The sequence below is a fragment of the Hypomesus nipponensis genome, chromosome 24, assembly GCF_054491055.1.
Source record: "Hypomesus nipponensis isolate SF chromosome 24, ASM5449105v1, whole genome shotgun sequence".
NCBI classification, from domain to species: Eukaryota; Metazoa; Chordata; class Actinopteri; order Osmeriformes; family Osmeridae; genus Hypomesus; species Hypomesus nipponensis.
Genome location: NC_140384.1, coordinates 4,242,969 through 4,258,461, shown reverse-complemented (window position 1 = coordinate 4,258,461; position 15,493 = coordinate 4,242,969). Strand labels below are relative to the sequence as shown.

The following is a 15,493-nucleotide window of genomic DNA, read 5'->3' as shown; positions in this document are numbered from 1 at the left end:
GGAAGTCAAATCTTCTTCAGTGACAACGTCAGGGTTCAGGCTTCCGGAACTCTCCTCATCTGTTTCATGGGTTCCTGTTGTAGGTTTCTCAGTGCTGTACAGAGAAGAGGCTGCGGTAATGGCTGTTGTTGTCATATCTGCTGTTCCAGTTTCATGTGATGCTGTTGTCACTACTGGTTTCTCTGTGCTGTAGAGAGAAGACACTGTGGATTCAGAGGTCTCTTTAGTGAACATATCAGGGGTCAGGTCTCCTGAACCCTCCTCATCAGTAGATGTCAGAGTAGAGCTGGTTCCTGTCATATCAGTTCCAGGAGTAACTGAGGGTTTGTCTGTGGCTTCACTCTTTCCTGTTTCATGGTTCAGAGTTGTAGGTTTCTCAGTGCTGAATAGAGAGGAGGCTGCAGTAACAGTAGTCCTTGAGGAGTCTGTTGTTTGTGTTTCATGTGATGCTGTTGTCACCACTGGTTTTTCTGTGCTATATAGGGATGCAAGGGTGGTAGTAGCAGTCTTTTCATTGAACTCAGTGATCTGGTCAGTTGAACTTGTTTCATCTGTAGGTATTAACACTGAGCCTATCTCTGTTGAAGCAAAAGAGGGGTTGGTTGCAGGAATAGATTCCACAACAGCTGGAGATCCTGAACTCTCATAGTCCACCTCCTCATCACTAAACGTTTCTTGTGGCATAGCTGTGGTGGCCATCTTAATCACCACTGAAGAAATGATGTCCACAGAGGTGGTTGAAATAGTGACACCAGATAAAGATGAGGTGCCTTCAGAAGGTTCAGGGGTGGTGGTTAATGTTGAGTCTTCAGCAGTTGCATCTTCCTCTAAGGACATTGATGCTGGCGTGGTTTTGACCATGATATCGGTCACCTCAGACTCATCAGGAACGGTTGTTCTTGTGGGAGGAGAGCTAGTCTGGGGTATTTCACCTCCAGTGTTGGACATCTCTACTGCAGAGCCTTGATTAGGGTCATCAACTAATGTTTGAATGGTTGGTTTGGTTGTCTGCGCCGACTTTTCCTCTGTGGAGAAAACTCTCTGTGTTGTGGTAAACTCTATCTTTGAGCTGGAGATTGTGGATATAGTTGTGTATTGAGAGGGTTGGGACACATATGGCAGTGTCTCTGAACTTGACGATTCACTGAAAACTTCCTCCATTGGTTGGGTGGTTGATTCTGTTGTCGCTGAATGACCTATCACTTCTGTAGATCTGCTCGTGGATCCAGAGCTAGATTCTGAGGACATTGATTCGGAAGTTGATTCTGAGGATACTGATTCAGAGGATGTTGATTCAGAAGAACTTGATTCTGAAGATGTCTGGACAGAGCTGGTGACTGATGGATTTTGTGTTGTAGACACGGTAAATGTTTCAGGGATGAAAGACACACTGTCATCAATCCCTGAACCTTCCAGTTCGTCTGTCACAGGAAATAAGGTCTTCGGCGTCGTGGTAACAGCCTGGATGCCAGTTGCTTCCTCCGTCATGACTGTGGGGTAGAGCTGCGAGGAGGGCACCACAGACACAGTGTCGGCATCGATGATGATGTCGTCTTTCGTGATCATCTCCGGCGCGAGGCTACCTTCCCTCACAGTGCTGGTGACAGTGGAAAACAGCTCTTCCTCGTTCTTGGCCTCCTCTGTGAAGATGATCGCCGTGCCGGTGGAAGGCTTGGTGCTGTGCAAAACCATGGTCGGGGTATGGTCGGTGAGATCAGATGCGGCTTGGCTGCTGGTCGAGTTGATGATCACAACCTGCTGGTCGGTGATTCCCTGGTAGATGATCGAAGGGATCGGGGTGGTCATAGGGGTCCCGGAAGCGTGAGACGACGTGACACGTCCGCTGGCTGAACTCACAGTCGTGTGGTCCCTGTGAGTTGTGAGGTCCTGCATGGTTCTGCGCTCGACTCCTGAGCTCTCAGTTAAATGTGTACCCATTGTTGTCTGATGAGGAGCAGTGACATCAGCAGGATCACGTGTAGAGATGTGCTGTGGGCTGGTGGTTGGTTCCGCATGAGGGCTGCCATGAATCTCCTGTGAGGTTTCCTGATCTCGACCTGGGGTGACTGACACAAAAGATTCCGTTTCACCTGTTGCCTCGCCATAAGTCACTTCCTCGGAGGACGCCTTGCTGGAGTTCATTTCAGAAACATCTCGGTGTGCTGTGGGATCTGTCGAAGTTGTAGGTATGAAGCTTGTGTCTGTGGAAGGAGCAGATGTGATGACTGTAGATTGCTCCTTAGTTGCTGAGGTTGTCTCCATTAGCTCAGGTGTTGCTTCAACCTTGGAGGGATCTGGATTGTCATAATCCACCTCCTCAGTTGGTTTGACAGTAGCTGTAGCAACACTTGGTGTTTCTGTGCTGAACAGAGAAGATGCTGGTGTAACAGAGGAAGTCTGGATAATCATATTAGGGGTCAGGTCTCCTGAACCCTCCTCATCTGTAGATGTTAGAGTAGAGCTGGTTCCTGTCAAATCAGTTCCAGGATTAACTGAGGGTTTGTCTGTGGCTTCACTCTCTGCTGTTTCATGGGTCATGGTTGTAGGTTTCTCAGTGCTGAACAGAGAAGAGACTGCAGTGACAGCTGTCTTTGATGAGTCTGCTGTTTCTGTTACATGTGATGCTGTTGTCATTACTGGTTTCTCTGTGCTGTAGAGAGAAGACACTGTGGTTTCAGAGGTCTCTTTAGTGAACATATCAGGGGTCAGGTCTCCTGAACCCTCCTCATCTGTAGATGTCAGAGTAGAGGTGGTTTCTGAAGTAACTGAGGGTTTGTCTGTGGCTTCACTCTGTACTGTTTCATGGGTCATAGTTGTAGGTTTCTCAGTGCTGTACAGAGAAGAGGCTGCAGTAATGGCTGTTGCTGTCAAATCTGCTGTTCCAGTTTCATGTGATGCTGTTGTCACTACTGGTTTCTCTGTGCTGTAGAGAGAAGACACTGTGGTTTCAGAGGTCTCTTTAGTAAACATATCAGGGGTCAGGTCTCCTGAACCCTCCTCATCTGTAGATGTTAGAGTAGAGCTGGTTCCTGTCACATCAGTTTCAGGAGTCACTGAGGGTTTGTCTGTGGCTTCACTCTGTACTGTTTCATGGGTCATAGTTGTAGGTTTCTCAGTGCTGTACAGAGAAGAGGCTGCAGTAATGGCTGTTGCTGTCAAATCTGCTGTTCCAGTTTCATGTGATGCTGTTGTCACTACTGGTTTCTCTGTGCTGTAGAGAGAAGACACTGTGGTTTCAGAGGTCTCTTTAGTAAACATATCAGGGGTCAGGTCTCCTGAACCCTCCTCATCTGTAGATGTTAGAGTAGAGCTGGTTCCTGTCACATCAGTTCCAGGAGTAACTGAGGGGTTGTCTGTGGCTTCACTTTCTGCTGTTTCATGGGTCATGGTTGTAGGTTTCTCAGTGCTGAACAGAGAAGAGACTGCAGTGACAGCTGTCTTTGATGAGTCTGCTGTTTCTGTTACATGTGATGCTGTTGTCACTACTGGTTTCTCTATGCTGTAGAGAGAAGATACAGTGGTTTCAGAGGTCTCTTTAGTGAACATGTCTGATGTCTGTTCGCCTGAACCCGCTTCCTCTGTAGATGTGAGGACTGAGCTAGAGTCAGTCACAGATGGTCTCTCTGAACTGGATGACTCCTCTGTGCTGTCTGACTTTGTTGTTTCATGCACTATCATGGTGGTTTTCTCAGTGCTGAAAAGAGAAGAAACCGTTGCTGGTGTCACAGAGGAAGTCTGGGTAATCACATCAGAGGTCTGCTCTCCTGAACTCTCTTCTGCTAAGTCATGGGTTCTTGTTGTAGGGTTCTCAGTACTGTACAGAGAGGAGGCTGCAGTAGCAGTAGTCTTTGATGAGTCTGCTGTTCCTGTTTTATGTGAGGCAGTTGTCACTACTGGATTCTCTGTGCTGTAGAGAGAAGACACTGTGGATTCAGAGGTCTCTTTAGTGAACATATCAGGGGTCAGGTCTCCTGAACCCTCCTCATCTGTAGATGTCAGAGTAGAGGTGGTTTCTGAAGTAACTGAGGGTTTGTCTGTGGCTTCACTCTGTACTGTTTCCTGGGTCATAGTTGTAGGTTTCTCAGTGCTGTACAGAGAAGAGGCTGCAGTAATGGCTGTTGCTGTCAAATCTGCTGTTCCAGTTTCATGTGATGCTGTGGTCACTACTGGTTTCTCTGTGCTGTAGAGAGAAGACACTGTGGTTTCAGAGGTCTCTTTAGTGAACATATCAGGGGTCAGGTCTCCTGAACCCTCCTCATCTGTAGATGTCAGAGTAGAGCTGGATCCTGTCACATCAGTTCCAGGAGTATTTGAGGGTTTGTATGTGGCTTTACCCTCTGCTGGTTCCTGGGTCATAGTTGTAGGTTTCTCAGTGCGGTACAGAGAGGAGGCTGTCTTCGCAGAGGTTGTCTGGGTGACAATCTCAGAGGTTTGGCCATCTGAGCTCTTGTCATCTGTGAAGGTTTCATCTGTAATGGAAGGTACCAACGGCCTTTCTGTCCAGCTTGTAAAACTGTCCGTATGGGAAGTTGACGCCATGCTGGCTGGCCAAGGGGTGGCTCTAGCGACTAGATGCTGTGTGGAAACTTCAGAGGTGTCATCACCCGAACTCTCGTCCTCCATTCCGTCCGTCTCCGCTGTAGTCTCTTCCGAAAGATCGGCACTGCCTTCCTCTCTGGATGCATCTATACTCGTTGTTTGGGGCAAATGGGTGGTTGTAGGTTCCTGGGTGAACCGTGTACCAGTATCAGGGCTGGACGTGCTTTCGGCCTCCTCCCCTTCGGTTTCATCAGTGGCCACTGTGAACGAGTCCTTGGGTTTAGTGGTGCTCTCAAATTGTCCCTCATCTCCTGAGCCCTCGGGGTGAGATGTGTCCTGGTCGTCATCTGTGGTAGAAGCTCCAGAACCTTCCATGTCTACGTAGGTAGATGTCGCCTGTGTGGCGTGTGCACTAGCGTGCTCTGGGGACACTGTCGTGGAGAGATCAGTCGGGTCACCCGAGCCTGAATCCTCAGTAAAGATTTCACCCATTAGTGAGGCAGTGAATGGCGTTACTGTGGCTTCTGGCCCGGTTGTCTGTTCCGCGGAAGGTTCTAGAGCCTGAGTAGATGTCGTGGGAGTGTCTTGGGGTGTTTCATCAGTTACGGTTGTCCCAGATGTGTCCTCAGCCTCTTCTGTTTCATTCTCATCCGTAGTTGGAATGGACAGGTCTTGTGGTTTGGTGGTTGTCTCCACAAGTTCCTCCTTTACACAGCTTTCTAGGAGAGTTTGTGTTTGATCAACCTCGACAGTTGTGGTCCCAGATGTTTCCGTCATGTTTACTAATATAGTTGTGTGATCTAAAGCTTCATGTCCAGCTGAGGTATAACGGGTGGTGAAAGTGTTGCTGACGTCCATTGGTGACGATGTGAATTTTTCTGTAACATGCGTGAAAGGAGCAATTGTGGTCAATGTGGTCAAGGTCGACAAATCGGAAGATTCATCTCCCGAACCATTGTCTTCAGTAATGGCACTCACAGTGCTGAACAGAGAGGAGACTGAAGTGATGGCTGTTGTTCTCATATCTATTGTTCCAATTTCATGTGATGCTGTTGTTACTACTGTTTTTTCTGTGCTGTAGAGAGAAGACACTGTGGTTTCAGAGGTCTCTTTAGTGAACATATCAGGGGTCAGGTCTCCTGAACCCTCCTCATCTGTTGATGTCAGACTTGAGCTGGTTCCTGTCACATCAGTTCCAGGAGTCACTGATGGTTCGTCTGTGGCTTCACTCTCCACTGTTTCCTGGGTGATAGTTGTAGGTTTCTCAGTGCTGTACAGAGAAGAGGCTGCAGTAATGGCTGTTGCTGTCATATCTACTGTTCCAGTTTCATGTGATACTGTGGTCACTACTGGTTTCTCTGTGCTGTAGAGTGAAGAAATAGTGGTTTCAGAGGTATTTTTAGTGAACATATCGGGAGTAAGGTCTCCTGAACCCTCCTCATCTGTAGATGTTAGAGTAGAGCTGGTTCCTGTCACATCAGTTCCAGGAGTAACTGAGGGTTTGTCTGTGGCTTCACTCTCTGCTGTTTCATGGGTCATAGTTGTAGGTTTCTCAGTGCTGAACAGAGAGGAGGCTCCAGTAGCAGTAGTCTGTGATGAGTCTGCTGTTCCTGTTTCATGTGAAGCAGTTGTCATTACTGGTTTCTCTGTGCTATGTAGGGAAGTAATGGTGGTAGTAGCAGTATCTTTAGAGAACATATCAGGACTCAGGGTCCCTGAAACATCATCATCTGTAGGTATTAACACTGAGCTTGTTTCTGTGGAGGCAACAGAAGGGATGGATGCAGGAATAGATTCCACAACAGCTGGAGTTCCTGAACTCTCATAGTCCACCTCTTCATCAGTAAACCTTTCTTCTGGCATAGCTGTGGTGGCCATCTTAATTATCTCTGTAGAAATGAAGGGTGAACTAGTAACTCCAGATAAAGACAAGGAGCCTTCAGAAGGTTCAGGAGGGACGGCTGATGTGGAGTCCTCTGCAGTTACATTTATTTCTGAAGATGAAGATGCTGTAGGAATTAACAGTGAGCTTGTGTCTGTTGAAGGAGCAGATGTGATGATTGTAGATTGCTCCTTAGGTGTAGAGGTTGTCTCGATAAGGTCAGGGGTAGCTTCAAGCTTCAGGTCATCCACCTCCTCAGGTGGTTTGAGAGTAACTGTAGCAACGCTTGGTGTTTCTGTGCTGAACAGAGAAGATGCTGGTGTAATAGAGGAAGTCTGAATTATCATATCAGGGGTCAGGTCTCCTGAACCCTCCTCATCTGTAGATGTCAGAGTTAAGCTGGTTCCGGACACATCAGTTTCAGGAGTCACTGAGGGTTTGTCTGTGGCTTCACTCTCTGCTGTTTCATGGGTCATAGTTGTAGGGTTCTCCGTGCTGTACAGAGAGGAGGCTGCAGTAATGGCTGTTGTTGTCATATCTGCTTTTCCAGATTCATGTGATGCTGTGGTCACTACTGGTTTCTCAGTGCTGAACAGAGAGGAGGGTGTAGTAACAGTAGTCTTTGATGAGTCTGCTGTTCCTGTTTCATGTGAGGCAGTTGTCACTACTGGTTTCTCTGTGATGTAGAGAGAAGACACTGTGGTTTCAGAGGTCTCTTTAGTGAACATATCAGGGGTCAGGTCTCCTGAACCCTCCTCATCTGTAGATGTTAGAGTAGAGCTGATTCCTGTCACATCAGTTCCAGGAGTAACTGAGGGTTTGTCTGTGGCTTCACTCTTTGCTGTTTCCTGGGTCATAGTTGTAGGTTTCTCAGTGCTGAACAGAGAGGAGGCTCCAGTAGCAGTAGACTTTGATGAGTCTGCTGTTCCTGTTTCATGTGAGGCTGTTGTCGTTACTGGTTTCTCTGTGCTATGTAGGGAAGTAATGGTGGTAGTAGCAGTATCTTTAGAGAACATATCAGGACTCAGGGTCCCTGAAACATCATCATCTGTAGGTATTAATACTGAGCTTGTTTCTGTGGAGGCAACAGAAGGGATGGATGCAGGGATAGATTCCACAACAGCTGGAGTTCCTGAACTCTCATAGTCCACCTCTTCATCAGTAAATCTTTCTTCTGGCAAAGCTGTGGTGGCCATCTTAATGACCTCTGTAGAAATGAAGGGTGAACTAGTAACTCCAGATAAAGACAAGGAGCCTTCAGAAGGTTCAGGAGTGACGGCTGATGTGGAGTCCTCTGCAGTTACATCTATCTCTGAAGATGAAGATGCTGTAGGAATTAATATTGAGCTTGTGTCTGTTGAAGGTGCAGATGTGATAATTATAGATTCATCCTTAGTTGTTGAGGTTGTCTCTATAAGGTTAGGGGTAGCTTCAACCTTCAGGGGATCCACGTCCTCAGTTGGTTTGACAGTAACTGTAGCAACACTTGGTGTTTCTGTGCTGAACAGAGAAGATGCTGGTGTAACAGAGGAAGTCTGGATTATCATATCAGGGGTCAGGTCTCCTGAACCCTCCTCATCTGTAGATGTTAGAGTAGAGCTGGTTCCTGTCACATCAGTTTCAGGAGTCACTGACGGTTTGTCTGTGGCTTCACTCTCTGCTGTTTCCTGGGGGATAGTTGTAGGTTTCTCAGTGCTGTACAGAGAAGAGGCTGCAGTAATGGCTGTTGCTGTCAAATCTGCTGTTTCTGTTACATGTGATGCTGTTGTCACTACTGGTTTCTCTGTGCTGTAGAGAGAAGACACTGTGGTTTCAGAGGTCTCTTTAGTGAACATATCGGGAGTAAGGTCTCCTGAACCCTCCTCATCTGTAGATGTTAGAGTAGAGCTGGTTCCTGTCACATCAGTTCCAGGAGTAACTGACGGTTTATCTGTGGCTTCAATCTCTGCTGTTTCATGGGTCATAGTTGTAGGTTTCTCAGTGCTGAACAGAGAGGAGGCTCCAGTAGCAGTAGTCTGTGATGAGTCTGCTGTTCCTGTTTCATGTGAAGCAGTTGTCATTACTGGTTTCTCTGTGCTATGTAGGGAAGTAATGGTGGTAGTAGCAGTATCTTTAGAGAACATATCAGGACTCAGGGTCCCTGAAACATCATCATCTGTAGGTATTAACACTGAGCTTGTTTCTGTGGAGGCAACAGAAGGGATGGTTGCAGGAATAGATTCCACAACAGCTGGAGATTTTGAACTGTCATAGTCCACCTCTTCATCAGTAAACCTTTCTTCTGGCATAGCTGTGGTGGCCATTTTAATTATCTCTGTAGAAATGAAGGGTGAACTAGTAACTCCAGATAAAGACAAAGAGCCTTCAGAAGGTTCAGGAGGGACGGCTGTTGTGGAATTCTCTGCAGTTACATTTATTTCTGAAGATGAAGATGCTGTAGGAATTAACAGTAAGCTTGTGTCTGTTGAAGGAGCAGATGTGATGATTGTAGATTGCTCCTTTGGTGTTGAGGTTGTCTCGATGAGGTCAGGGGTAGCTTCAAGCTTCAGGTCATCCACCTCCTCAGTTGGTGTGAGAGTAACTGTAGCAACGCTTGGTGTTTCTGTGCTGAACAGAGAATATGCTGGTGTAATAGAGGAAGTCTGGATTATCATATCAGGGGTCAGGTCTCCTGAACCCTCCTCATCTGTAGATGTCAGAGTCAAGCTGGTTCCAGACACATCAGTTTCAGGAGTCACTGAGGGTTTGTCTGTGGCTTCACTCTCTGCTGTTTCATGGGTCATAGTTGTAGGGTTCTCCGTGCTGTACAGAGAGGAGGCTGCAGTAATGGCTGTTGTTGTCATATCTGCTCTTCCAGATTCATGTGATGCTGTGGTCACTACTGGTTTCTCAGTGCTGAACAGAGAGGAGGGTGTAGTAACAGTAGTCTTTGATGAGTCTGCTGTTCCTGTTTCATGTGAGGCAGTTGTCACTACTGGTTTCTCTGTGATGTAGAGAGAAGATATTGTGGTTTCAGAGGTCTCTTTAGTGAACATATCAGGGGTCAGGTGTCCTGAACCCTCCTCATCAGTAGATGTCAGAGTAGAGCTGGTTCCTGTCACATCAGTTCCAGGAGTAACTGAGGGTTTGTCTGTGGCTTCACTCTCTGCTGTTTCCTGGGTCATAGTTGTAGGTTTCTCAGTGATGTACAGAGAGGAGGCTCCAGTAGCAGTAGTCTGTGATGAGTCTGCTGTTCCTGTTTCATGTGAAGCAGTTGTCGTTACTGGTTTCTCTGTGCTATGTAGGGAAGTCATGGTGGTAGTAGCAGTATCTTTAGAGAACATATCAGGACTCAGGGTCCCTGAACCATCATCATCTGTAGGTATTAACACTGAGCTTGTTTCTGTGGAGGCAACAGAAGGGATGGTTGCAGGAATAGATTCCACAACAGCTGGAGATTTTGAACTCTCATAGTCCACCTCTTCATCAGTAAACCTTTCTTCTGGCATAGCTGTGGTGGCCATCTCAATTACCTCTGTAGAAATGAAGGATGAACTAGTAACTCCAGATAAAGACAAGGAGCCTTCAGAAGGTTCAGGAGTGACGGCTGATGTGGAGTCCTCTGCAGTTACATCTATCTCTGAAGATGAAGATGCTGTAGGAATTAATATTGAGCTTGTGTCTGTTGAAGGTGCAGATGTGATAATTATAGATTCATCCTTAGTTGTTGAGGTTGTCTCTATAAGGTTAGGGGTAGCTTCAACCTTCAGGGGATCCACCTCCTCAGTTGGTTTGACAGTAACTGTAGCAACACTTGGTGTTTCTGTGCTGAACAGAGAAGATGCTGGTGTAACAGAGGAAGTCTGGATTATCATATCAGGGGTCAGGTCTCCTGAACCCTCCTCATCTGTAGATGTTAGAGTAGAGCTGGTTCCTGTCACATCAGTTTCAGGAGTCACTGAGGGTTTGTCTGTGGCTTCACTCTCTGCTGTTTCCTGGGGGATAGTTGTAGGTTTCTCAGTGCTGTACAGAGAAGAGGCTGCAGTAATGGCTGTTGCTGTCAAATCTGTTGTTCCAGATTCATGTGATGCTGTGGTCACTACTGGTTTCTCTGTGCTGTAGAGAAAAGACACTGTGGTTTCAGAGGTCTCTTTAGTGAACATATCGGGAGTAAGGTCTCCTGAACCCTCCTCATCTGTAGATGTTAGAGTAGAGGCGGTTGCTGTCACATCAGTTCCAGGAGTAACTGATGGTTTGTCTGTGGCTTCACTCTCTGCTGTTTCATGGGTCATAGTTGTAGGGTTCTTCGTGCTGTACGAAGAAGAGGCTGCAATAATGGCTGTTGCTGTCATATCTGCTGTTCCAGTTTCATGCGATGCTGTCGTCACTACTGGTTTCTCAGTGCTGAACAGAGAGGAGGCTCCAGTAGCAGTAGTATTTGACGAGTCTGCTGTTCCTGTTTCATGTGATGCTGTTGTCACTACTGGTTTCTCTGTGCTGAAGAGAGAACACACTGTGGTTTCAGAGGTCTCTTTAGTGAACATATCAGGGGTCAGGTCTCCTGAACCCTCCTCATCTGTAGATGTTAGAGTAGAGCTGGTTCCTGTCACATCAGTTCCAGGAGTAACTGAGGGGTTGTCTGTGGCTTCACTCTCTGCTGTTTCCTGGGTGATAGTTGTAGGTTTCTCAGTGCTGAACAGAGAGGAGGCTGCAGTAATGGCTGTTGCTGTCAAATCTGCTGTTCCTGTTTCATGTGAGGCAGTTGTCATTACTGGTTTCTCTGTGCTATGTAGGGAAGTAATGGTGGTAGTAGCAGTATCTTTAGAGAACATATCAGGACTCAGGGTCCCTGAAACATCATCATCTGTAGGTATTAACACTGAGCTTGTTTCTGTGGAGGCAACAGAAGGGATGGTTGCAGGAATAGATTCCACAACAGCTGGAGTTCCTGAACTCTCATAGTCCACCTCTTCATCAGTAAATCTTTCTTCTGGCAAAGCTGTGGTGGCCATCTTAATGACCTCTGTAGAAATGAAGGGTGAACTAGTAACTCCAGATAAAGACAAGGAGCCTTCAGAAGGTTCAGGAGTGACGGCTGATGTGGAGTCCTCTGCAGTTACATTTATTTCTGAAGATGAAGATGCTGTAGGAATTAACAGTGAGCTTGTGTCTGTTGAAGGAGCAGATGTGATGATTGTAGATTGCTCCTTAGGTGTTGAGGTTGTCTTGATAAGGTTAGGGGTAGCTTCAACCTTCAGGGGATCCACCTCCTCAGTTGGTTTGACAGTAACTGTAGCAACACTTGGTGTTTCTGTGCTGAACAGAGAAGATGCTGGTGTAACAGAGGAAGTCAGGATTATCTTATCAGGGGTCAGGTCTCCTGAACCCTCCTCATCTGTAGATGTTAGAGTAGAGCTGGTTCCTGTCACATCAGTTCCAGGAGTAACTGACGGTTTATCTGTGGCTTCAATCTCTGCTGTTTCATGGGTCATAGTTGTAGGTTTCTCAGTGCTGAACAGAGAGGAGGCTCCAGTAGCAGTAGTCTTTGATGAGTCTGCTGTTCCTGTTTCATGTGAGGCAGTTGTCATTACTGGTTTCTCTCTGCTATGTAGGGAAGTAATGGTGGTAGTAGCAGTATCTTTAGAGAACATATCAGGACTCAGGGTCCCTGAAACATCATCATCTGTAGGTATTAATACTGAGCTTGTTTCTGTGGAGGCAACAGAAGGGATGGTTGCAGGGATAGATTCCACAACAGCTGGAGTTCCTGAACTCTCATAGTCCACCTCTTCATCAGTAAACCTTTCTTCTGGCATAGCTGTGGTGGCCATTTTAATTACCTCTGTAGAAATGAAGGATGAACTAGTAACTCCAGATAAAGACAAGGAGCCTTCAGAAGGTTCAGGAGTGATGGCTGATGTGGAGTCCTCTGCAGTTACATTTATATCTGACGATGAAGATGCTGAAGGATTTAACAGTGAGCTTGTGTCTGTTGAAGGAGCAGATGTGATGATTGTAGATTGCTCCTTAGGTGTTGAGGTTGTCTTGATAAGGTTAGGGGTAGCTTCAACCTTCAGGGGATCCACCTCCTCAGTTGGTTTGACAGTAACTGTAGCAACGCTTGGTGTTTCTGTGCTGAACAGAGAAGATGCTGGTGTAACAGAGGAAGTCTGGATTATCATATCAGGGGTCAGGTCTCCTGAACCCTCCTCTTCTGTAGATGTCAGAGTAGAGCTGGTTCCTGTCACATCAGTTCCAGGAGTAACTGAGGGTTTGTCTGTGGCTTCACTCTCTGCTGTTTCCTGGGTCATAGATGCAGGTTCCTCAGTGCTGAACAGAGAGGAGGCTGCAGCAATGGCTGATGTTGACATATCTGCTGTTCCTGTTTCATGTGAGGATGCTGTCACTATTGGTTTCTCTGTGCCGTAGAGAGAAGATGTTGAAGAAGATGTTGAGGTCTCTTCAGTGAACATATCAGGTGTCAGGTCCCTTGAAGCCTCCTCCTCCGAAACAACAGGAGTGACGGACGACATTTCTCCACCTGTCGTCCCCTCTTCTTGCTCCGGTGCCTGACTCGTGAGCCGTATGACAAAGTCTGTTAGGGATGCCATGGTGGAAGATATTGTTTCAATAGTGCTGTACAATGGCCAACCATGTGTGATATCAGATTCTGTCACTGGAGAAGCAGTTGTCTTATCTACAGTACTCTCCCTGTCCGTAGAAACCTCAGCAGTAGGTTTCCCTGGGCTTTCTGTTAGTCCGGTTTGAGCTGGGGCGTCTGTGTAGTGTGTATTGGACCGTGTGGAGTCCACTGAGCTTACACTCGCACCAACAAATGTGTCTGTCCCGGATTGTGGGAAGCTGGTTGTGAACATATCTGGTGCTTTATGTCCTGAGCCCTCATCATCGGTTAGTGTGGGCACTGCGGTTCCAGTAGCCTGCTCAACAGTAGGAGAAGCGGACAGGGTTTGAGTAACAGTTTGGTCCTGGCTTATCACAGAAGGTAACTCTGTGGTGTCTTCCTTTGTGGAGGATGTCACCTCCATCTTGATGGGTTCTCCTAAGGTTGTCTGGCCATCAGTCATCGGCGGAGGCGGCGTAGTGCTGAGTTGTTCCTCAGGGGGATGTGTGTCCTGTATCGAGCCGTCCTCACCAGATGAAGAGCCTGTGACGTCACTCGTGGCAGCTTCCGGTGTTTGTGTGTCACCGTCCCCAGAGGCTGGGTTGGAGACAGTAAGCGAGGGGCTCCGAGTGGAAACAGAAACATCCGGAGAAACAGATGGGTCTGTTGTTCCCTCTGCAGTCTCTGGGTCCTTTGTGGCCACGCGTGGTTCAGCAGTGGAGGAGTCTTCTCCAGACCCCTGGGGCCCCTCGGAGTCGCCATCGCCCTCCGTGGTGGACGCCTTTATCCCCTCCTCCTCCGGGTGACCGGCTGTGGTGACGACAGCCGAGGTTTCCTCAGAAGTGGTGGATGCACGGGATGTCGCTGTTGTCACCGCACTGCCAGACGGTGTGACAGGGGACGTAGTGCCCCTGGAGGTAGCTGTGACGTCACTGGGTCCCTGTGTGAGGCCCGGAGCGGCTGGCGTTGCGGCAGCAGCTGTCTGCCCTGAATCCGACCGAGCGGTCCCCTCCGCTGACGCGTGGGGCGTCGAGGTCACCGTCACATCTGCTCTCGTGTCTGTCGGCACTGGGCCCTGTGGGATTCCTTCACTCAGGTCGGGGAGGGGACCAGGGGGGGTGGATTCCACCATTGGACTGATGTCTTGTTTGTTATCATCATAATCCAGGTTAACTGTCACGTCTGGCATTGTGGTGGTCGAGAATGGGTCTTCTGTGCGATCCGAGAAGATCTCCTCCGTGGCATTGAGACGGTCAGTCAAGCCCAGGTCTATTACCGAGTAGTCAAACCCGGCGGCTGTCTGGTCACTGTCTCCAGGGCTGGTCAGGTTCATGTCAGCCGGGGAAACTCTCTCAAACTGGTCTCCTCGGGCCTCCTTCTCCACCTCCCTGCTCTGAGGCTCCAGGGTGACATCATGCTTGCCGTTGACGAAGCTGAGGGTGGGAGTGATGGTGACGGCGACGGAGGAGAACAGGTCAAAGTCTCCACTGCTCAGGATTGGCTCCCCATCCACCAGGGAGGGCGTGGCCTGATCAGGCACTACTGGGATTACCGGGAACTGAGAGCCATCTGAAAAGAGAGGAAAAGGAACAAATATATTATTATATGGTACTATATCTCTACCTCGATTATGGAGGAGTTGGTCAGTGATATATTGTCTTAGGTCCTGGTCTAGTAATATTTGTTAACATCTTGTTATCATGTTATGTTTAAAGATGTTCCCAAGAAAGAATACTGAAAGTAGGCTACATAGAATGAAAACACAGTCCTGTTTGTACTTCATGAACTGAGACAGTTGGTTAGCCTCCTCAGTTTCTTTGTAAAGGTGACTGCCTGAGGCTGTGTGTAGACAGTCAGTAAATGGAAATCCCCCCAAAAAAGCAATCCCACATTCTTGTTTTGTCAACTTGTTCAGGGCCACTCAGGCGTCACAAAACCGTCGGACCTGTTCAGTTCCTGTTCACATGGTTGTGTCTAGACAAAAGTGTTTTTTCATCAAGAAACAAACACATCACCACATAATACCCTCACAATATTTAAATGGGAACTGTGAAATACTATCTTGCTTCTTCCTGTTGACTGAATTTCAACCAAACCACAATTCTGATTTGCAGCCCGAAATGAATCTGGAATACAAATATTATCGAGAACTCAAATATGTAATTGGACATTTTCTGGGAATTTATTTGTCTCTAAATGTTTATAAGTTTGATAATGACAAAAATATGTTACTGTGTTTGGCAGTTCTTCAATAACCATTTCATACACACACGACTGTGCCTCAGTAAAACATCTGTGTGGCAGCCAGTTATCTCAACGCAGAGTGAACCGATTTCTTCACATATTTCAGGCCTCCCGCATCATAACATTCACGACGCCATAGACCACACACATAACGGCTCAATGACCTATAGTGATCTCATACATCAGCAGCTGCCTCATGTCCTTTGCCCTCTACGACAAAGTGAACA

At 47.4% G+C, this 15,493-nt stretch overlaps 1 protein-coding gene across 1 annotated transcript in view; it reads right to left on the bottom strand.

Moving 5' to 3' along the window:
- Positions 1 to 15,493, bottom strand: part of LOC146232793 (uncharacterized) — a 43,097-nt gene that overhangs the window by 14,434 nt on the left and 13,170 nt on the right. Inside the window, exons 7-16 of the mRNA XM_084690013.1 lie at positions 12,690 to 14,591; positions 11,241 to 11,423; positions 10,383 to 10,622; positions 9,753 to 9,935; positions 5,887 to 8,735; positions 5,602 to 5,802; positions 4,743 to 4,935; positions 2,638 to 4,259; positions 1,388 to 1,944; positions 101 to 1,069 (exon numbers count right to left, since the gene is read on the bottom strand). Of these exons, the coding sequence (XP_084546139.1) occupies positions 101 to 1,069; positions 1,388 to 1,944; positions 2,638 to 4,259; positions 4,743 to 4,935; positions 5,602 to 5,802; positions 5,887 to 8,735; positions 9,753 to 9,935; positions 10,383 to 10,622; positions 11,241 to 11,423; positions 12,690 to 14,591 (8,899 nt within the window). The remainder of the gene's footprint in view (positions 1 to 100; positions 1,070 to 1,387; positions 1,945 to 2,637; positions 4,260 to 4,742; positions 4,936 to 5,601; positions 5,803 to 5,886; positions 8,736 to 9,752; positions 9,936 to 10,382; positions 10,623 to 11,240; positions 11,424 to 12,689; positions 14,592 to 15,493) is intronic.